Genomic DNA, 18357 nt, shown 5'->3' on the forward strand with positions numbered 1-18357 from the left:
TTTATTTATTTTCTTGATAAGTACAACTCTTATCTTTCTTTTTTTCTCGGAAAACGGTAAAAGGAGTTGGGGGGGGGTTTCTTTAATTATTTGACCAGTTAATGGTGTTTTCCGTGTGCGGGTTGAGAGAAAGTTTCGATGCCCAACAAAAGCGGCGCCCTTCACCATAAGTAGCATCGCCACAGACGTCATGTACATAACCTCGGTTTTGTTTTGTTTGCTAATATCAGGGAATAGACACTGAAAGTAAAAGGTCTCGCAGCAAGCTTCTGGAACCCTCGCGCGGTCCACCTATGGGGATTTTACTACATTGAGCCTTCCTATCACGTTCAAACATTTTATGGAAGAAAAATTTTTAACTGAAACCACCCCATGAAACACCCATGTTGGAATTAAACTTTTCTCAGTCTCTTTCTCAGTCAATAGGAAAAGTGACCTGGAGATGGGTAAACAAAACGACTTATTTCCATCAACGACATTTCACGTCCGGCGATATCATACCTACTGCTTGTCTATGCACATTTGTTTTCACTCCCCGTGCTTTTCGTGTGACTAAGATAGTAAAACTCTATAAAGATTTACCTACTTGTAGTCGATAGGTCCTATGTTCCGTTGATTTGACATCAGTAACGGAACTTTGTTGTCAACAAAGGTTAAATAAAATATTAGAGTCTATACCAACACAAAGAACTTCAAAGCATGTCATAAAACAAGTTAATTATACTTTAATGCAGTTTTTATTACTCCAAGATGTACAAACTGATGAGCTGGCATAACATTTGGTATCGATATAAAATGAAGTGCAAAGTATGTGGATTAAACAGATGAAAATAGACTGAAATTCTTTCATCGATTAAATTTAATATTAAACTAACGTATTTTTAATCACTGAACGCCTCATGCTTGTTGATGGTTATAAACAATTAAAAATAAGTTTGGGTTTAACTCTTGATCTGATCTACATATATAGAAAATTGTTTCGCCTTATCAGCCCCCTTTCCAACTTCAGGCATTGGAGGTCATATATGGTACCAGCTACGGGAGATACGTCACAAGAACAATGAAACTATTTTGCTGCTTAAGGTTTTTGCCAACCGGGGGCCAGCAACTCCCAGGGAGGGGGGCCTCCAGCAAGCACACCCCTCCCCTTTGGGCCCCTCAGTGACGGGCCTGATCTTCATAAAGCACAATTTTGACCGAAAGCCTATTTTAACACAAGAGCCACCCCCCCGCAGATTGGTGTAGTTGAACTGTTCTAAGCTTTACACTCTAGCAAATGGTCATACTTCAGTTCAAAGGAAAGAAAAACATGTGTCTTGAAACTACTGCGATATAGCATACACAGGTATATCTACCACCAACTTCAGGCTTCAAATCAAAACATTATTATATAAAAAATAAAGAATATTTCAAGTAGTTATCAGCTTCAATGTAGTTTGATACACTTTGTTAAATTGTAATGCTATTTTTGAGCTTGTAAAAAGATTGCTAAATGGGCAAACTTTGAATGTGAAATAATCATTCGGATGGTCAGATGCATCAGTGGAATGTTTCAGAGTATATCATCATGATTCTAATTAATATTTCCATTAAATAAACCAAGCGAATCAAAATCTAACTCTTCATGTGCTGTAGTTGAGTCCATCACAAGTCCTTTCACAAGGCCTATGACAAGTCAAATCACAAGTCCAATCACAAAGCTAGTCAGACATTTGTGAGTAAATATTCCTGGGTGAATGATATGACAAAGGAATGCTTTTATCAATGTTCACTTGAATAGTTTGTGACTTTGCTTACTTGTTTATTTATTCTATTTATTTATTTATTTATTTATTTATTTATTTCATTTCTCGGGAAATATAGCAAACACAAAGAACATATGATTGGGACAAAAGTTACCAATTATCTAATTAGCTCCAGAAGAATTTCCAAAAGGAAAGAATTCTTGTCAAGGGGCTTGCCAAACTAACAAATATTGACGCAAAACGATTTACATTTTTTTGTAATAAAAGACTAAAGAACTTCTTGTGAACTTGCAGGGACTTGTGATGGACTCAAAAACAACACTGCTAACTCTATCAATCAACATTCACTTTTCAGGATTAATGTCTTCTTCAAAAACGCCTAATAATGTATGACATCCCAAGCACATGTATGATAAGTGTGGAGCCTGCAATCCCCCCCCCCATCAACTCTTGCCCTCCATTTAACAAGCACCTTTAGTCTGGGTCCTTTTTATAATAAATTCTTTACAAATAGGAGTTTCATACAAAGAGTCCATCATGAAATTTTGGTATTAATTTCCCCCTTTTGTTGCATCTGATATTGCTGCTTTCTATCATGGCAGAGGAAAAGTTCTGGAACCATGGTAACTTAGCCTACAATATTGAAACAAACACCAGCTGTAGAGAGTACATGAACCTTTTTGACTTGGGCCAGACCTGTTGTTGCCAAGGATTAAAGAACTTGTGAAGGACATGGCATGAGTTCAGTGCACAGAGAAATAGACATCCAATCAGCATGAGCGAATGTAGATGTACAAGTAGAACTGATGGCCGATGTTCATCTTCTGAGCAGATATGATATGGAACATCTTCACAAGTTCACGTTTGTGTGTGCATGCAACTGTGATCCCCATTGTGCTGTCAATCCACAGTATTAATTTTAAAACTACACAGTATAGCACTAAACTCGGCATAAAAATGGAACGCAGAGGTCAGATTCATACAAGCCAGATGGCAAATGGCAATTGTCAAGCTGCATGTATCATTGATGTTCCTCATACCTATTCATGACAATGTGTTACTGAAATTAGTACGCTGCAGCCCCATGTTCACTCCTGGCAAACACAACTTTGTATGCAAAGGATTTTTTCTGTGGTGTGTTCTTATTGGATAATTATTCTCAAAATCTGTTTGACTCAAATACTGCATATATAGCGCATTCATAGACCAATTCCTCGCCTACTACACATGCTGTGCCTGGACGATCAACAATTGTTCCTCTCCAGTGCTACATTAGATGTTCCAGCAGCATGCCTCACTCACATGTGCATTCACGTTGAACGTTTTGTGCATTTGGGTCCAACATATCGTCACCGCTTTCACGAAGAGGCAAATTTCTCACCAGGGAGTAGAGTAAAATCTAAGTTTCGAGAAAATCGCATTTGAAGTTGGTCTCTTTTTCCAACACTTATTTCTGAGTATTTAGCATGCCTTTGACTTTGCTACTGCACGAAAGAGGGGATCTTAAATGACCAAAACTACCAAATAATACTTATAGAAGACAATACAAATTGTTTATTTTGTAAACAAACTAATTTGCGTCTTCGTGAAAATGCTAATATTTATGCGACTTTTGTCTATTCATGAAAACACGTGCTATTTTGCTTTAGCGCATGCCAGGTGCAAAATTGTTACATTTGTATACATTTCTATCGTCAAATTCGCTTCTTTGTGAAAATGGCGAAACAACTATGAGTTTGCCTGTGAATTTGCCCTTTATTGCCAACACTATATCTATGGAAGACAAACTCGCCTCTTTATGAAAATGCAAAAATGCACTTTAGTTGAATTTTGCCCAAGGTACATGTAGATCTCCGTGATTTGGCTGATCTCGGTAGATTTGGTAAAAATTATTTACACCAAGATGTAGGCATGGAAAAGCCTATTTAATTTTGCCAAAAAAAACCAGAAATGTGAAAAAATCATGATTTGGGTCAAAAATGTCTCTTCGTAAAAACGGCAACGATATGAAGCATGGGTGTGATAGGTCAGCATGCCACTAGGCAGAGCTCAATGGACTGGCCTATCAGAGTACATGTACCACTCTGTCTTACCCGATTTGTAAGTGTGCGGTCATTTCAGTTTAAACCACGGCCACTGCACATAGAGTTACACTGTACCGTGCAACTGGCAGTTAACATACATCTTGAGTGTTCATACAATGGGAGCCTGCAATCAGCGGTGCATCCGTATATATAACAAAGTCACTTACGAACCGGATTATATTGGAAATAAACACGAAATAGAAAAGTATGCTCAGTACTCTAAGTACAGGAGAGAAGAATTTAATGCAGTCGTATGCCTTGATCAAACTTGATTCCATTACAGTTCTTCTGCCATTCTTGAGAACTAAAATTGTCAAGACACAGTTGTAGTCCGGAGCTTTCCGAGTACCTTTTCCCACTGCCACATTGAATTGTGAGCTGCCAACATGGTGAAAAATGGAGGAGGACGGAAAAATAAGGGGACTTTCCGTCTTACAAAGAACTCAGTGAGTACGTTTAGCAAATTTTGGTTCCCCAAGTTGTTTGATTCCTACAAGTTAACTGTGCAAAGACTTGAACTTCTTGTGGCAAGTATTTCATACCAAGTGTATGTATGTGCTATTCAGCCAAGGCAACACCAAAATATCTTTCAATATCTGGCAGTCAACTATGGAGCTTTACTAAATTACAGGAGCACTAACTTTCCATGTAAAATGAAGCCTTGATGTTGGGCACATCCATGTTTGGGTACAAACCTATGAAAGACTTGACATTTGTACGGCTATCAAGCAGCTATTCGCACATCTGCCCCTGCATTCTAAAATGATGCATCAATGTAACACAGTTGATATGCCAAAAGCCAAGTAACCACACGGCACGATTTCGTAAGGATGAGAACGCATGCACATGTACACTGCAGATGAATTTTGCTAAGGCATAAATTACATGTAAATCATAAGAATGCTGCTGATAGGTTGTGTTGAGGGACCATTATGCAAACTTTGTTCCATCTTATGTCATTATGCTCTATAAACTACACACTAATTCAGAATGCCTGTGCTCAGGTCAGGCCAAGGTTTCTTTGCACAGGAAATGAGGAGCCAGCACTAGCTTTAATACAGCTTCATGCAGTGAGCTTGGTACTCGGTACTACATGTGATGTACTCGACTACAACTCTGATCTATGATTACAGCATAGTACGGATGGTAAGGCACCAGTCTGCATTTTAAAGGGTGATTACTCAATGAGCTCCACATAGTTGGCTGGGAAGAGTCCGTGCGAGCCGTCGGGCCCGGTGCCCCGCCACCAGCCTGGGTCAATGGTCTCTATGTTCGTGATGAGGTCGTCAGGGTCAAAAGATATCTCCGTGTCATCCGCTGAAAGAGAAAGTTGAACAGAACCTTACTTCAGGACTCGTGGGTTGTTATGTGCAGGAGATCGAGAATTGCAGTAAAAAAAGGGGAGAGGGCTTGGGATGAGAAAAACCAGTGGCGTAATCTGTGCTACCGACTGATGGATGGGGACTAGGGGGAAACGGGGGATGAAACTGCCTTGCTGTAGAAATTCAAAAGGCGTAGGTTGTTGGACACCACATGACACTAGAGGGCACTGTTCATGATACAGATGTAAATACTTAACCCCTTAACCTTACAACAAAATGCCAGAGTTGAAGATTTTACACTCTTTCCCCGGTTTCAGTTCTTTTGAATACATTTTATTGTTGGGAAGTTTGAAAAATTCTTCACAATCTGCATTTTTGTTTTCATCACAAAAAAGTGAGAGCAATGAATCAATAGCCTGATGAAAACCCAGGACTTCATGATTTTCATTTCAAAAATGATCAGCCATCTTTGACTTCGAAACATACAAGCCACAGATATTTCACATGAAGCACCGTTGAGGTCATTCACACTGCAAAGCCCCACAGGGCGTGTCATACTTGCATGCTTCATGACAACATGATCAGAAGCACTTGGAATGTCCAAAAACTCTGACATTTCAAAGAAACAGGAAAACTCAGTGCACAATTTGTCACGACACCAGATTTCACTGTGAGCGAATACAACAAAAGAGCATACTACATGTGAGGTAACGGCACAGACACATACACTATCCATTCTAACAAGTGGTGTACGTAATACCCACCATTAGACTGGTTACATGAACATGTAGTTGATAGCCATAAAGCTCTAAGTTGATAGCCTAGCAACACCATTGTAAAGTCCCATGTTTCCTTGATGACCGTGGCCAGAATAATTTCATCGAAGTTTTCTTTACCGGCCAGATTGACAATCCCTGGATATCCACTCCAAATGCAACTCGCAAGCTCTTGAAACTTGAAACAAACTCTGACAAAAGTACTCCTCTTGTTATTGTCTCCCCCTGTTCCTGGTGACTGGTCCCGCGTCTTGTGATGGTGTGGACCACAACAATGATGATGTGATACCAGGCAAGTTAGCCAGGAGCCACCAAAGTGAGGAGCATTTCTTTCTGATTTGATTCTGAGCCTGTTTCTGAGGCTAGGTGGGAGCGACTTTCACCTTGCATATTTCTTTGCCTACCTGCTTGATAGTCGTACAGAGCCTTGGCGGTCAGTCCACCGCTTGTTTCTTCTCCTGCTGGTTGATCATCATAACTGTCCATTGGTGGAGGCTCTGGGCAATGTACCAAATATGCTAAACTTGAATTAAATCATTTAGGATACATGTAACTGGATGAAAAAATGAGAACTTTGGATGATTGGAATGTTTTGAGGGGCCAAAGTTTTCCAGTGAAGGTATTTTGAATAATTACGTTCCAAAAGTTACTGGGAAATAAGATTTATTATTTATCCGAAGTCCCTGTTTTTTTCTTTTTTTACTCTTATACTGATCTCTACTGCCAGTGTATCTATGACAGAGTTCCCAACAAATAATAAAAACTACTAGGAAAGTACCTGACTACAGCACAAGAAGAAGAAATTAAAATGCATTACCATGCTGGGGCTCTGGCTCGTAAATGGGTTCCGGCTCTGGTTGGGGCTCATACTCAGGTTCTGGTTCCGGTTCTGGTTCCGGTTCTGGTTCCAATTGGGGTTCTGGTTCTGGCTGGTAAATTGGCTCGGGCTCGTACTGCGGTTCTGGCTCCGGCTCCGGCTCTGGTTCCAGTTCGTACTGGGGCTCAGGTTCAGGCTCGGGTTCTGGTTCCTTGGGTAGGGCCCTCGAGGGACGGGAAGCCGGGGCTGGCGGGCCGGCAGACCCCCTCTGTTCAAATGTGGCCCGAGGGTTTTCACTTCGCTGGGCGATCATTGCCGCTGCCTCCTATTGCCCCCAAAATATCAATGACAAAAATTAATGTCAAGGCTGTCCATTATTCTGAAGGGCAAAAGGAAGACAAAATACTAACCAAAAATACTCGTCTTCAATCATCAATTCCAATGATTCGACAAAATGAACCAATATTACTTCAGAAGGTCTGCCACTTCAATCATAACAGAATCTTTCTAAAGGGACAATCCTTTCAGAAATATTTTGCTGGGATTGAAACATCAGGCCCTCGTAGATTGTATTTGTGGTCACTGTAGCCAGCAAGCAGTTGGCAGAAGCTTTTGTAAGTAACATTTTTAATTGTCATACCTCTGTCTTGGATACTGTCCATTTATTGGCCCAGAATGATCACATGACAGAAAGACATATCCTAATATCACGCTCAACGTGAGACATCTCATTCTCAAACAGAAGATCTTCGGGAAGTTCGAGAACGAACATTGGCAATCCTGTAGTCAGTTTTGCGTGGTACCCATTATACGTTTTGTGCGTTAGCTACCAGGGAATTCAATCAATGATTGCGCTTGTATAACAGACTCGTTTCCGTCCCCTCAGTGTATAAGGTAATGTGGGGACCGCTAACCAGACTATATAAATGTACTCACTGGTACCAACACTAGTTTCACATTAGCATTTACACAATTAGCAAAAGGGAGGGGGCAGTGCATTTGCAAACGATATCTTTTACGCACTTTAATTGTGCAGTTTTACAGTAGGCCCATCGTCTTCTGAAATTCAGAGCTTGTTTCTTTGGAACAAGGTGCTATGCGTCCTTCGAATGTTCACAATGTCATATTCCACACCACAGCGGTCAACAATTAATAAATGTCATTATTCTGTCACAATAAGCACATAGCAAACAATGCTCAATAACACACCATGGCTTTGTGAAAAACAGCGCATAACATTATCTCACGACAGAAGGCCATGTAGTGATGTGAAACGTGTCCAACAATCTAATCAGTCTCTTTTGACGTACAAGGTAGTCGCAATCAATTTTGTTCATTACAAACCTGTAAAATGCACTTTTGTGCCTAAGTAATTTTATTTTCAACTGTGGTTTCACTATTTCAAAGGGTATTTTAACACCTTTTTGGTTTTTATACTGATGAGATTTCCATATTCATGAGTAAAAACTGTGATGTCATAAAGCATGATACAAAAGGGAATTTCCATTTTAAGGTACCAACTGCTCTTCCATTATCGTAATGACTATAGTTATTCGGTGTAACAAAAAATTGTTTCTCTAGAGGCTTTGCTGACTGAAAATGTGCAATGCAACCAAGTACTGGATTGAGGTGGAATATTTACATAATTAATTAGTCGAACTGACTGCACCTTCGGATACACTTGGAGGGCGGTTCAACATCTTCATCAGGGATACCAACCAGACACTTGTCAAGAGCCCACAGTGAAGCCCACAGAAGCCTAAAAAACCATACTTTGTTTGGACCTGAAATTGGCCCGACAATTCAAGAGCCTGAAACTTCAAAAGCCTGAAATCGGGTTTTTGCCTGAAAACTGGCATGCCTGCTTCATATTACCTTGGTGCGGTCCGGTCGCCTGGTGGGTGAGGTTTCAGCCTCCATCTGCCTTTGCTTATTCTCCTGGGGAAAAAAGGGCCATTCACCATGTTCACTCAAAATCTGAAGCAACCTCCGTCCCTCACAGTCCCGTCTCTGTTTCTAGAGAGGTTCCACCAACCTGCCACAAGGACTGGGCTAACGCACAGGCAAAACTTGACAACAGATCAACTGGACTGTATGCTGGATAAATTTCTTGATGAAGCTTTTACACAAGGAATGGGTACACTTACAGTAAAACCTTGTCAAACCCAACACCAATGCATCAAACATTCAGCATAATGAATACTGGCTAAGGCTGCAGAATTTCACATAGACTTTATCTATTCCTAAAAGCTAGTCTCAACTAGTTTTCCCTCCAAAACCTGCGACAAGAGGGTGCATTGAAGTATGTCTTCAATAAAAAAAAAACAGGCTGCATTTCAAATACGGACGTCATCTCGGAATAATCTGAACTCTGGCACCAGTTATTAGTATAAATACTAACGGCTACACTGAACACTTTTTGGGTGGGCCCAATGGTATTACTATAACTACGTGCACTTTCTAATGTACTATATTCTTACCCATCTGGCCTGTTCTTCTTGTCTTTGCTGTTCTAGGGCGCGCTTTTCCTGTACCCTTTGAAGATAGGATAATTAAAGAAACATGCTCTAATGAATTCTTGACTCATATTCTTGTCCATCAAATCCCTTTTGGAGTTAAGTGTACTTAGAGTGCACTTTTTAAACATTACAAATTGTCTAAACTTTTCTGGAGGAGCAAGGGCAATTTTGCTGTGATGTTCATCAGGGAAGACACTGTTCAGTTTGCATGTTTTAGGCTCAAAATTGCAAACCCCAAATTTGGCTCTTTGAAATCGGTTCTGAGAAAAGGTTGCTGGCTGGCAAAGAAATGGAAATTGACGAGTGCAGAATATAAACATTTCCAGCAGTTCTGTGTGTACCACAGTCAGCACTCTGGTCCAAAAGCAGTGGTCAGTTTCAGAGTTTGTCAAGAGTCTACTCACTTTTGCTGATCGACAGATCGCATCTTTTCCGTCACCTTCCGATCTCTTTCTTGAGCCTCCCTCTCTTCCCTGTCTCGTCTTTCCCTCTCCAACTTCTCCACTTCGGCTGCTTTCCTGGCCTTCTCTTCAGTTTGGCGTCGTTTCTCCTCTTGCTGCTCAACAGGATGGCAACAAATTCTCTTGTTCATTTCTCTTTTTTACGCTTGTTACTGTTCTATTTTTTTTAAATTCAGGTTCAACTTTTGAAGCCTGATTTAAAATACTGTTTCTGTCATGCGTATTTTACTTTGAGGGTCCCTTGTTAACAACTAGCTCAACAGGAAAAATCTCAACTCATTTATTTGTTACTTTAGTGACCATGGTAACCGCAACAAAACAATCTGCCTCAAGCAGATGTGCCCCCTCATCGGTTGAAAGAATCATGTTGGTCAGGAGTGTTCATTTTGCTGGTAGCAACGCGACCATGATGCGTGCATTTCCCAGTCCTTAGTGAACCAGCAAAGTGCAGTTCCAACCAATGGAGCCTCCGTCGCTATTGCCTTCTCTTGGTCCAGCTAGGGCACTGCCAGAGTTTGATGGGATATATTGGCACGATTCACAAAGCTGCTCTGCAAACTCTTTGCACACCTCACTCGAGTGCATTCCGATATTGCACAGTGCATCACTGCACTCAGAGCTGTGCAACACCTGTAAAGATCGGGCCACTATGCTGAATGCTGCACCTGGAATGGCTGCAAGGTGCTGTATACACCAAGGGAAAGTGGGAAAGGCACTTTGTGAGATCAGGTCCCTTATCTTTACGACTTCTGCTATTCTTCTAAGGATGGATTGCCGTCAGGGAGGTGTTAATTTAATTTTGGATTTTTGCCCTGCCCGATGTGTGTTACAAGACTGTACTCTCAGTGTTTCCCCCCAAAGCTTGTGAAAATAAACACAAGCATACTCGGGTGGGACTCGAACCCACAACTTCCTGCTTACTAGTGCATACATCTTTACCACTCGACCACCAAGCTTGCCGGTCAGATGTAGCAGCGGGTACCGCGAACAACTGTTTCTAAGGATGGATCTGCCCATCCAGTGTCAAAGCCAGCACTGGCAGGCTACAAGTTTCTGTTTGGTCTCAAGAATGTTGACCTGTTGGATCCTGCAACATTGGGCATGCTTCTCACTTTATCAACTGTTGCGAAAACACTGTGCATGGGTCAAAAATACATGTACTTCTAACCCCCAGGGTGTTTAAAAAATCTTATTGAAATTGGAGGGCTGACGGCTGGAGGGGTCAACGGTTACATCAAATGCACTCTTTGGTTTCACAATTAGGCTTTCATTATCACGTGAGAATTCCCAACAACAATCAACTTTGGCTATACTGCATGACTTGGGCTAGCTTTACACAAGTAACCAACTGCTCTGCAGTGGTTCAGTGTCTCTGCGACAGTCTCTTACCCATGAAATAAAAAGAGAGCCAATCATCTCTTACATAATTCAGCAACAGCTTGCCCAAAAATAACAACGGTGTATTAGTCTGGGGAATTCTACACAAAAACAATTGCTAAAACCAGGGGTAATGGATACTACTCAATTTAACTTGCAAATAGCTTTTTGGTTATCAAAAAAAATCATAACTCCAAGTGGTGACTCATATCGAGACTACATCAGCCAATAATGGCCCTCAATACCTCTGTCTGGGACCAGAACTTGTCGCTCCTCTGCGACTTGATCTCGGCCTGCGGATTGGTTCGCTTGTAGACCGAGCCCACAGGGCCAATCTCCGGCTGGGGGGCGGCCTTCTCCTTGTGGAAGCTGTAGTTGGAGCCCGAGGCCTTGGCCACTTTCTTGAGGATGTCCTCGGGCTCCACATCATCCTCTGTGCGGGCGTTGATGGTCACGTGGGCTCCCTGGGAGGGTGCGGATTAAAAAAAGGAGGGTACTAGCACTAACCGAGGAAAAACATTTTGACACCAGGGGTGAGATTAGGTGATAAAGAAGAGAATCAGGGAATATCCAGCAGTGGGGTTACATCAAAGACAATACTTAAAACTGTGACGCTTCAAGTCTTTCAAACAGTTAGCAAGGCTGGAGTTATCTCCCAAATGGTCATAAGTAAATGAATCTTATGCTTGGTGTTTATTTTCCAAAGTGCTAACAAGTATCAAAATGTAACTAATTAAATCTCCAAAAGATCACAATTTCCAGGTAGAAATGCTGAAATTGAGGAAAATAATCCTGAAAAATCAAATCCTTGTAATACTTCCTAAGGGATACAACAGCCACACTCGGGGACAATTCGGGTCATTCATTGAAAGATTTTGCCATAAGACATAAGTGTATCTCACTCTGAACAATTACCGTAAGGAGAGAGTGCCAAATAAAGCAGTGACAACATTAGCTGAGAGACTTACCCTGAACTGCTTGGCAACATCAGCCGTGTGCCTGGAGCACTTCCCCTTCATTTCAGTCGGTGCCCCCTCTCCTTGCTGACACCATGGAGAAGAGAAATTAAACATTCATGTAAGCCTTCATAATGACTTCAGAGACAAAATAGCATTGCGATGGGTTTTCCAAAAAACTTGGATTTGTTTGCAGTAATTTGGGGAAGAAAGCTTTATTCTCTTCAGTGTAAAAGAACGCTGCATTTTCTATAAATCCTCCCAGTAATTGTTGTCAGAAAATGCACCACTCGTTAAGACATTAAATGCCTATGTGGTAAGAATTAAGAGCAGGACACTTCCTGTTTGAAATCTGAAACCTGGTAAATCTTTACATACATACCGGTATGTGTGTTACATGTATCATGAGGCAGGCTTTGATTACGCACAGCGTTCTGTTGGAATACTCATCACTTACCACATGCCAAAACTGTACCCTAGCCCCTGAGATATGCACTTTAAATTTCATGAAATCTGAGTGGATTGACCATCTAGTCAAGATGCATCATCGGAGTGCAGATACATTTATATGAACATGATTATTACCTGACAAAGCCATAATCGAGATTATAATTACATAAAATCCCATCATCGTTTGCAATGTCACAAACTCGAGATCTCTCAAGGACAAGACAAAATGCGATCGGGGCTTGCGGTCGCAGGGTAGAGGCTGCTTTTGACTTGAGGCCCGCAGAGATGCAGATGAACCTAAGGAGACGCCAGTGGGCAAATCCACTGGTTTTCGAATATAATAAAAGTCAAACTTCAAGGTATTGGTTTTGTGTCACATGTATGCGCATGCACCTACCCAGTTGATCAGAACAAACTTGGGCAGGTTGGTGTTGGGGTCCAGGACACGACAGTAGGCATACAGGATCTTGCTGCCACTCAGGCTGTCCACCATCTCCTCCAGTCCATCTTCTGAATAGGACATGCCCATGAATGCAATCAAGTGATACATGTGAGCCAACCTCCTCTCTCAGCCCTGACCCTGCTCAGTGCGACAAGGTGTAAAAGGGCTGGCAAATCCGAGGGATATGGGGTCTGACAATTCTCGCCCTGATATTTCAGGTACAAACACGTGCATATGTAAAAAAAAAAAACACCTTAACCCTAACCCTACTGGGTACTTTGGCTGAAAACCCTGCCAGACATATCAGTCTGCATCATTTGTCAAAGTTGCTTGCCTGCCCAGTGTAACAAGATCCAACAGGTCAACTCTCCCCAAGGCCAAACAGCCTGGGAGTCTGTGGTTGCCAGTCACCACAAGATCCAACAGTGGCATTCTTCAATGAGACTACATGTAGCTCCCCTAGTCTCAACATGACCGGTTTGTAAGTTACCTTAAGTTTGAAAAACAAAGCCAAATTTGCATCCCTGTGTGGGCCCTTGATGCCTTGGGCTGCCACAAGGGTCTTCAGCACACATATACATGTATAACTGGAACATCGAGAGAGGGACACATTTTTTTAAGTACCTGTAGATAGGTCATCCTGGCTTTCTCTCTTCTCAAACCATTTCTTTTTCACATTCAGTTAATTGGACTAAAGTATCCAGATATCGGGACATTTATGACGAATTTGAAAACAACGCAAAAGGCCGAAATTCGTCAAAGGCTGATGATGCCATAGAGGTGTCACTCAGTGCATTTGGTCGAGAACATCACAAATATTGGTGTTGATGCAACCTGTAGATGTGATTTGTGTTGAATTCAATTTCCTGATCGACTATATTACGCCCCAACTATACACGTAGCATCAGTCCCAACTATAGTTGGGACCGTCCCAACTAGAGTGCTATAGTTGGGCCGGCCCACCTAGTACAGCACAGAGGTCCAGACTGAGTGTACATGTGCCCGGCATGTTCCCAAGTCATATTGTTCACAGTGTCATGTCATAAAGTGCCATATTTTAGATGAATTGTGTCAGGTGGAAGATGCATAAATTTTGTCAGTTGAGAAATTTTCTATAGAAATTGGTCAACAGTACATGTAGTTGGGTCAGCCCAACCGCAGCACTGTAACTGGAACTGTCCACTATAGTTGGGACAGTCCAAACTATAGTTAACCATAGTATATACAATCTTACCCCCAGTGTCTACCACTTTCAGCTCAAAGCTCTTTCCATCATATCCAAATACTGCCCTGTTTAAACAAAAAGAACAAATTCATGAGTTAAGTGCACACAAGGCTCCAGACTGCTACAAAACCACACCATGTTAAAGTTTAGCAAAGATAGTGTATCAATTAACCACTTCACACCGGATGACATCTCATGCACAGCAATTCCCTGTGTCAAAATGCAGAGAGGACATTTAGGGCCTAACTACATGTACATTCATCAGATTACCATGTGACATGTACATGTATACTCATCCACATGGTCCACACGGTTGGGTGATCCTCACAGAGTTTGTACCGTACAGGTACACACAGACCCTCGACGTAGTCCACTGCGGTTGACTACTTCCAGAACTGTAAGGTTCATACAAACCTCACAGATAGCCATGTACGAAATCCCATAAACACATTATGGCTGTTTTGATTGTGCCAACTTGCCCTTCCATCACACCCATTTGTGCAACCAAATTTCACACATGTCTTCTTGGTGAAGTTGGATGTCAGATGGGGAGGTTTATTCACCTTATATCCTCATTAAACTATTGAAATTCTTGAGCATTTTGCCTATCCACACGACAGAAAATCAGCAGCATGTACCCTCAGTAACTGCCAGATGTGTGATAGCTTGACCAACAGCAACACAACTCTTATTTTTTCCTTCTGTTTTCCGGTCACCCACAGATGAAAGCTGCATTGTGACTGCTGCAACTCCTGCCATTCCAATGACCAATCACAGCTCAGCTTTCATTTGGATAAGGCCAGCTGGGCATTGTAGCAAATATCACCCAATGATAGTATCAGAGCATTGAAAATGTGACAATGCACAAAGTGAATTAATGTCATGACAAAGGTCCAAGGGCGAGAATTCTACAGTCCAAATTAGTAACGGACTATTTTTCTGGAATCTTGTTTCAAAAAGTCAGTATTTGCAGCCTGAAATAATACCACATTTTGAGCAAGCAAAATGTGGAATAAATCATACATTTACTACAGGTACTGCTTCTTACACATGTATTATTTTGTATTTAAGCTATTTATTATGCCCTTATTTACTGTGTCATTACCATTAATTACTTTTAACTTATTTAATTTCATATGTAGTTGCTTACATTATCTTTCTTCATTTCCAGTAATTCCTTTCCTTTTTATATTTACATTTTTTTAAGTTCATACTTTTGGCTTCAAACATATATTAGTGTGTTTATTTATATCTGTTTACTCTATACACAATTTGATGTGGAGTGGCAGGTCTTTGGCCACAGTGATTGTTATCGCTTTTGCCGGCTTTTGCCTCTCCAATGCCCATCTTGTCATGCTTGTATGTGATGAAAATTGGCATGAATAAATAATAATTAAAATAATACTAAATGTATAAAAAACATGAAATCGAAAGGGAACTGTGTTTTGGGTTAGCCTAACAGTTAACAGGAAAAACTTTCAACTCAAATGCTTCTTTTACTGGATGAGGTGTCCTGACGTCATGCCTGACTGTTTAATGTTTTGTTTAGCCATGGTTCAGCAATCATGACAATCGTTTTTTTCTGGTAAACTGTTAACTTATGCTACAGTAGAGTTTTCAGTCTAAGCAGGGAAGATTTTGATCTGAAATTCAAGCCCTACATGATGTATAAGGCTACATAATTAGTGATCGTCGATTCTTCAAGAACCCGGAAATGCAAGCTCTCAGATGTCACACACGTACAGTACGCTACAACAATTTTACAAATTACATTTTTTTCTCAACTTCATGTGCACATCGTGAACATAATAACCCGAGCGCCCTTACCAGTCAGTCGAGGAATTTTCATTAGACACATCATTCCAGGCTGTCACCAGGGCATCTTTGTGTTTTAAAAAACTAACGGACATTTTGGCGGCCCAAGTTCAGCTTCCGTCAGCAGGCAAGATGAAAACGGGCGTGTGAGACCTGGGCACTGTTCGTAGTGTATTGATTATAGTGGTGTCACACACCATAATACATCTTCACAGTGTATTTAAAACGCTTCGTGGGGGACCAGACTACAAGTGTTTACGCGCATTGCATTTCGTGGGAAACACCAAAAGGTCCACTTTCATACAGCTACTGGCTTCCTTCTCGCACGCACAAACTCCGGTACGATAAAACGTCTCCCTAAGGTGGTTTACTTGCGAAAATGTTCTTTACATAACACGCCTATTTAAGATACAGGTTGTGTGTCGACTGTGCATTCAGATTCAGGCTTCCCGCAAGCGAACTGCGCAAACGCCAAATTACATGGAGCACTGAGAAAGAACAGTTGACGGTGCATAAAAAGTTTCGCTGAAAATGTTCTACAAGTACAGTATATCAATGCGTTACCATTGCTCATGGTTTTGGTGCCAGACACGGTCCGACGTCCAGGGTGGTCACATACCTGGCCAGGTTTTCGCGTTTGGTTGGACACAACAGTTTCTCTGCTTTGGCAAAAATGAACCAGGTTTAGCATGTACATTGACTACAGTACTGAACTTTATGTTGAAGACTGAAGGAGGCGGGGGAGAAGAGAGTTCAATGACTTGTAGGCCCTTTTTTCTATTTACTATAAAGTGAACTCATTCTTATAACAGTTCTGTTTTGATTGTAAACTACGGTAGGCAATGACTTTGTTTCTTGTCTTGATAGGTTTCGAACCCGGAAAGACAATTTAATGCACCATTTTTGCATAACTTATCAAAAATACACTGAAAAGAATTGTTGTGGTGAAACGATTATCTTGAGACGGCAGCATTCACCAAAGGCAATTTAAAAAGACAAACAGATGCGTCTTCCGCAGATACGTCTTTTTGCAGTGCTCTGTCGCATCACCTCGATATCCACCACATCTGAGCGCTAGCGGTATGTGTAAAAGTACAGCACGAATGCCGCGATCGATTGAAGCCTCTGTTAAACGTGAACAGCGCCCCCAATAGATGCATAATCTGGACTCCAAATTCAAGTTCACCTTGACTTCACTAGTGAGGGCCCCAGATCACAGGAAAAATTCTTTGATTGAACACCCAACGAATAATCTAAACTGTAAGAGTGGTTGAAAATTATTTTGAAATGCTTTCGTGAACTAAAAGGGACAAAGACAGCTTTCATTGTTCAAGACACACATACACATTTCCTGATTATACTGTTGACCACGCGGGTCAATCTAACCGTGACGACTTTTTGCACCGTTCATCCTCTAAGTAATTCAGAACTCTCCTGTCGCCCCATTCAAAGAAACCTATCCACTTTATTGCATTAAAGAGAAATAACGCAAAAAACAAAACAAAACAAACAACAACCAAACTAGACATGTGCGCGTACGCGCTGCATCGAATTTTTCCGTGACTTTTTATCGGATGTTATCGGTACCCGGACCCGACGGACCCGCGCGCCGACAGCTGCTGCATGCATATGCTCCAGGGCCGTCAACTCAACACTGAAAAAAAATTTATCTGAACTTATTCATCAAAAGGCAGCCTTTGAAAGAACTGCATACGAAAGTGGACGATCTTGTTCGAATGTCAGGAAACATTAGTTTTAAAACAATCAGCTATGGTTGTTAATAAACATGTGCCATTGCTTTTTGTACGTGTGCATCTTATTCAAACGACGCGAATGTTGTACTTGCGAGATGCATTTAGAATACATAATTCGATATCCATTCTATCTCAGATTTTTAATGTTGTACAAAGGCAAGCACGCACGTGGATTCAAAATGTCTGCGCCTAACTAGAATGGCATCATTGATCTCCATGTATAATGGAACTTGGCCCTCACATCTTTGGGTCTAGATTTGTCTCTGGTCTGATGCATTTGAAGGTACAAGCAAATACCGATGTTACAACTAGCTGCAATTATTGTCCCACTAGGACGTCGTGCACTGAGGAGTTGACAGTCTGTTTCAAAGCTCGGTTGCGAAAAACAACCCCCCCAAAACACAACAACAAAACAAAGAGACAAAAAAATTCAAAGAATTGGGAAAAAATAAAGAAAAATATGGGATGAATTGCCCACCTCTCTGGCAAAAAGTTGAGGAAAAGTGGTAAAGGCAGACACTGGAAATTAAACAAACCACAAGTATAGAAAAGGGTATATTTGCTTTAACTTTAGGGGTTTTTCCACTGACGCGTCTACACTTCTCGTCGTAGAA

General features: G+C 41.3%; 1 protein-coding gene across 1 annotated transcript; it reads right to left on the bottom strand.

Moving 5' to 3' along the window:
- Nucleotides 1-718: 718 nt before the first annotated feature.
- On the bottom strand, nucleotides 719-16491 carry LOC110985088 (drebrin-like protein B). The gene is made up of 11 exons (XM_022245838.2): nucleotides 16002-16491; nucleotides 14184-14239; nucleotides 12905-13017; nucleotides 12070-12144; nucleotides 11347-11565; nucleotides 9668-9819; nucleotides 9225-9279; nucleotides 8620-8682; nucleotides 6745-7069; nucleotides 6332-6424; nucleotides 719-5146 (listed from the first exon to the last, which is right to left on the bottom strand). Exons 1-11 carry the CDS (start codon nucleotides 16082-16084, stop codon nucleotides 5007-5009), a joined length of 1374 nt encoding a protein of 457 aa, XP_022101530.2. The 5' UTR covers nucleotides 16085-16491; the 3' UTR covers nucleotides 719-5006.
- Between the last annotated feature and the right edge of the window lie 1866 nt (nucleotides 16492-18357).

This window comes from Acanthaster planci, linkage group LG13 (assembly GCF_054643075.1).
Source record: "Acanthaster planci isolate LZ-2023a linkage group LG13, COTS_SCS, whole genome shotgun sequence".
Taxonomy (NCBI): Eukaryota; Metazoa; Echinodermata; class Asteroidea; order Valvatida; family Acanthasteridae; genus Acanthaster; species Acanthaster planci.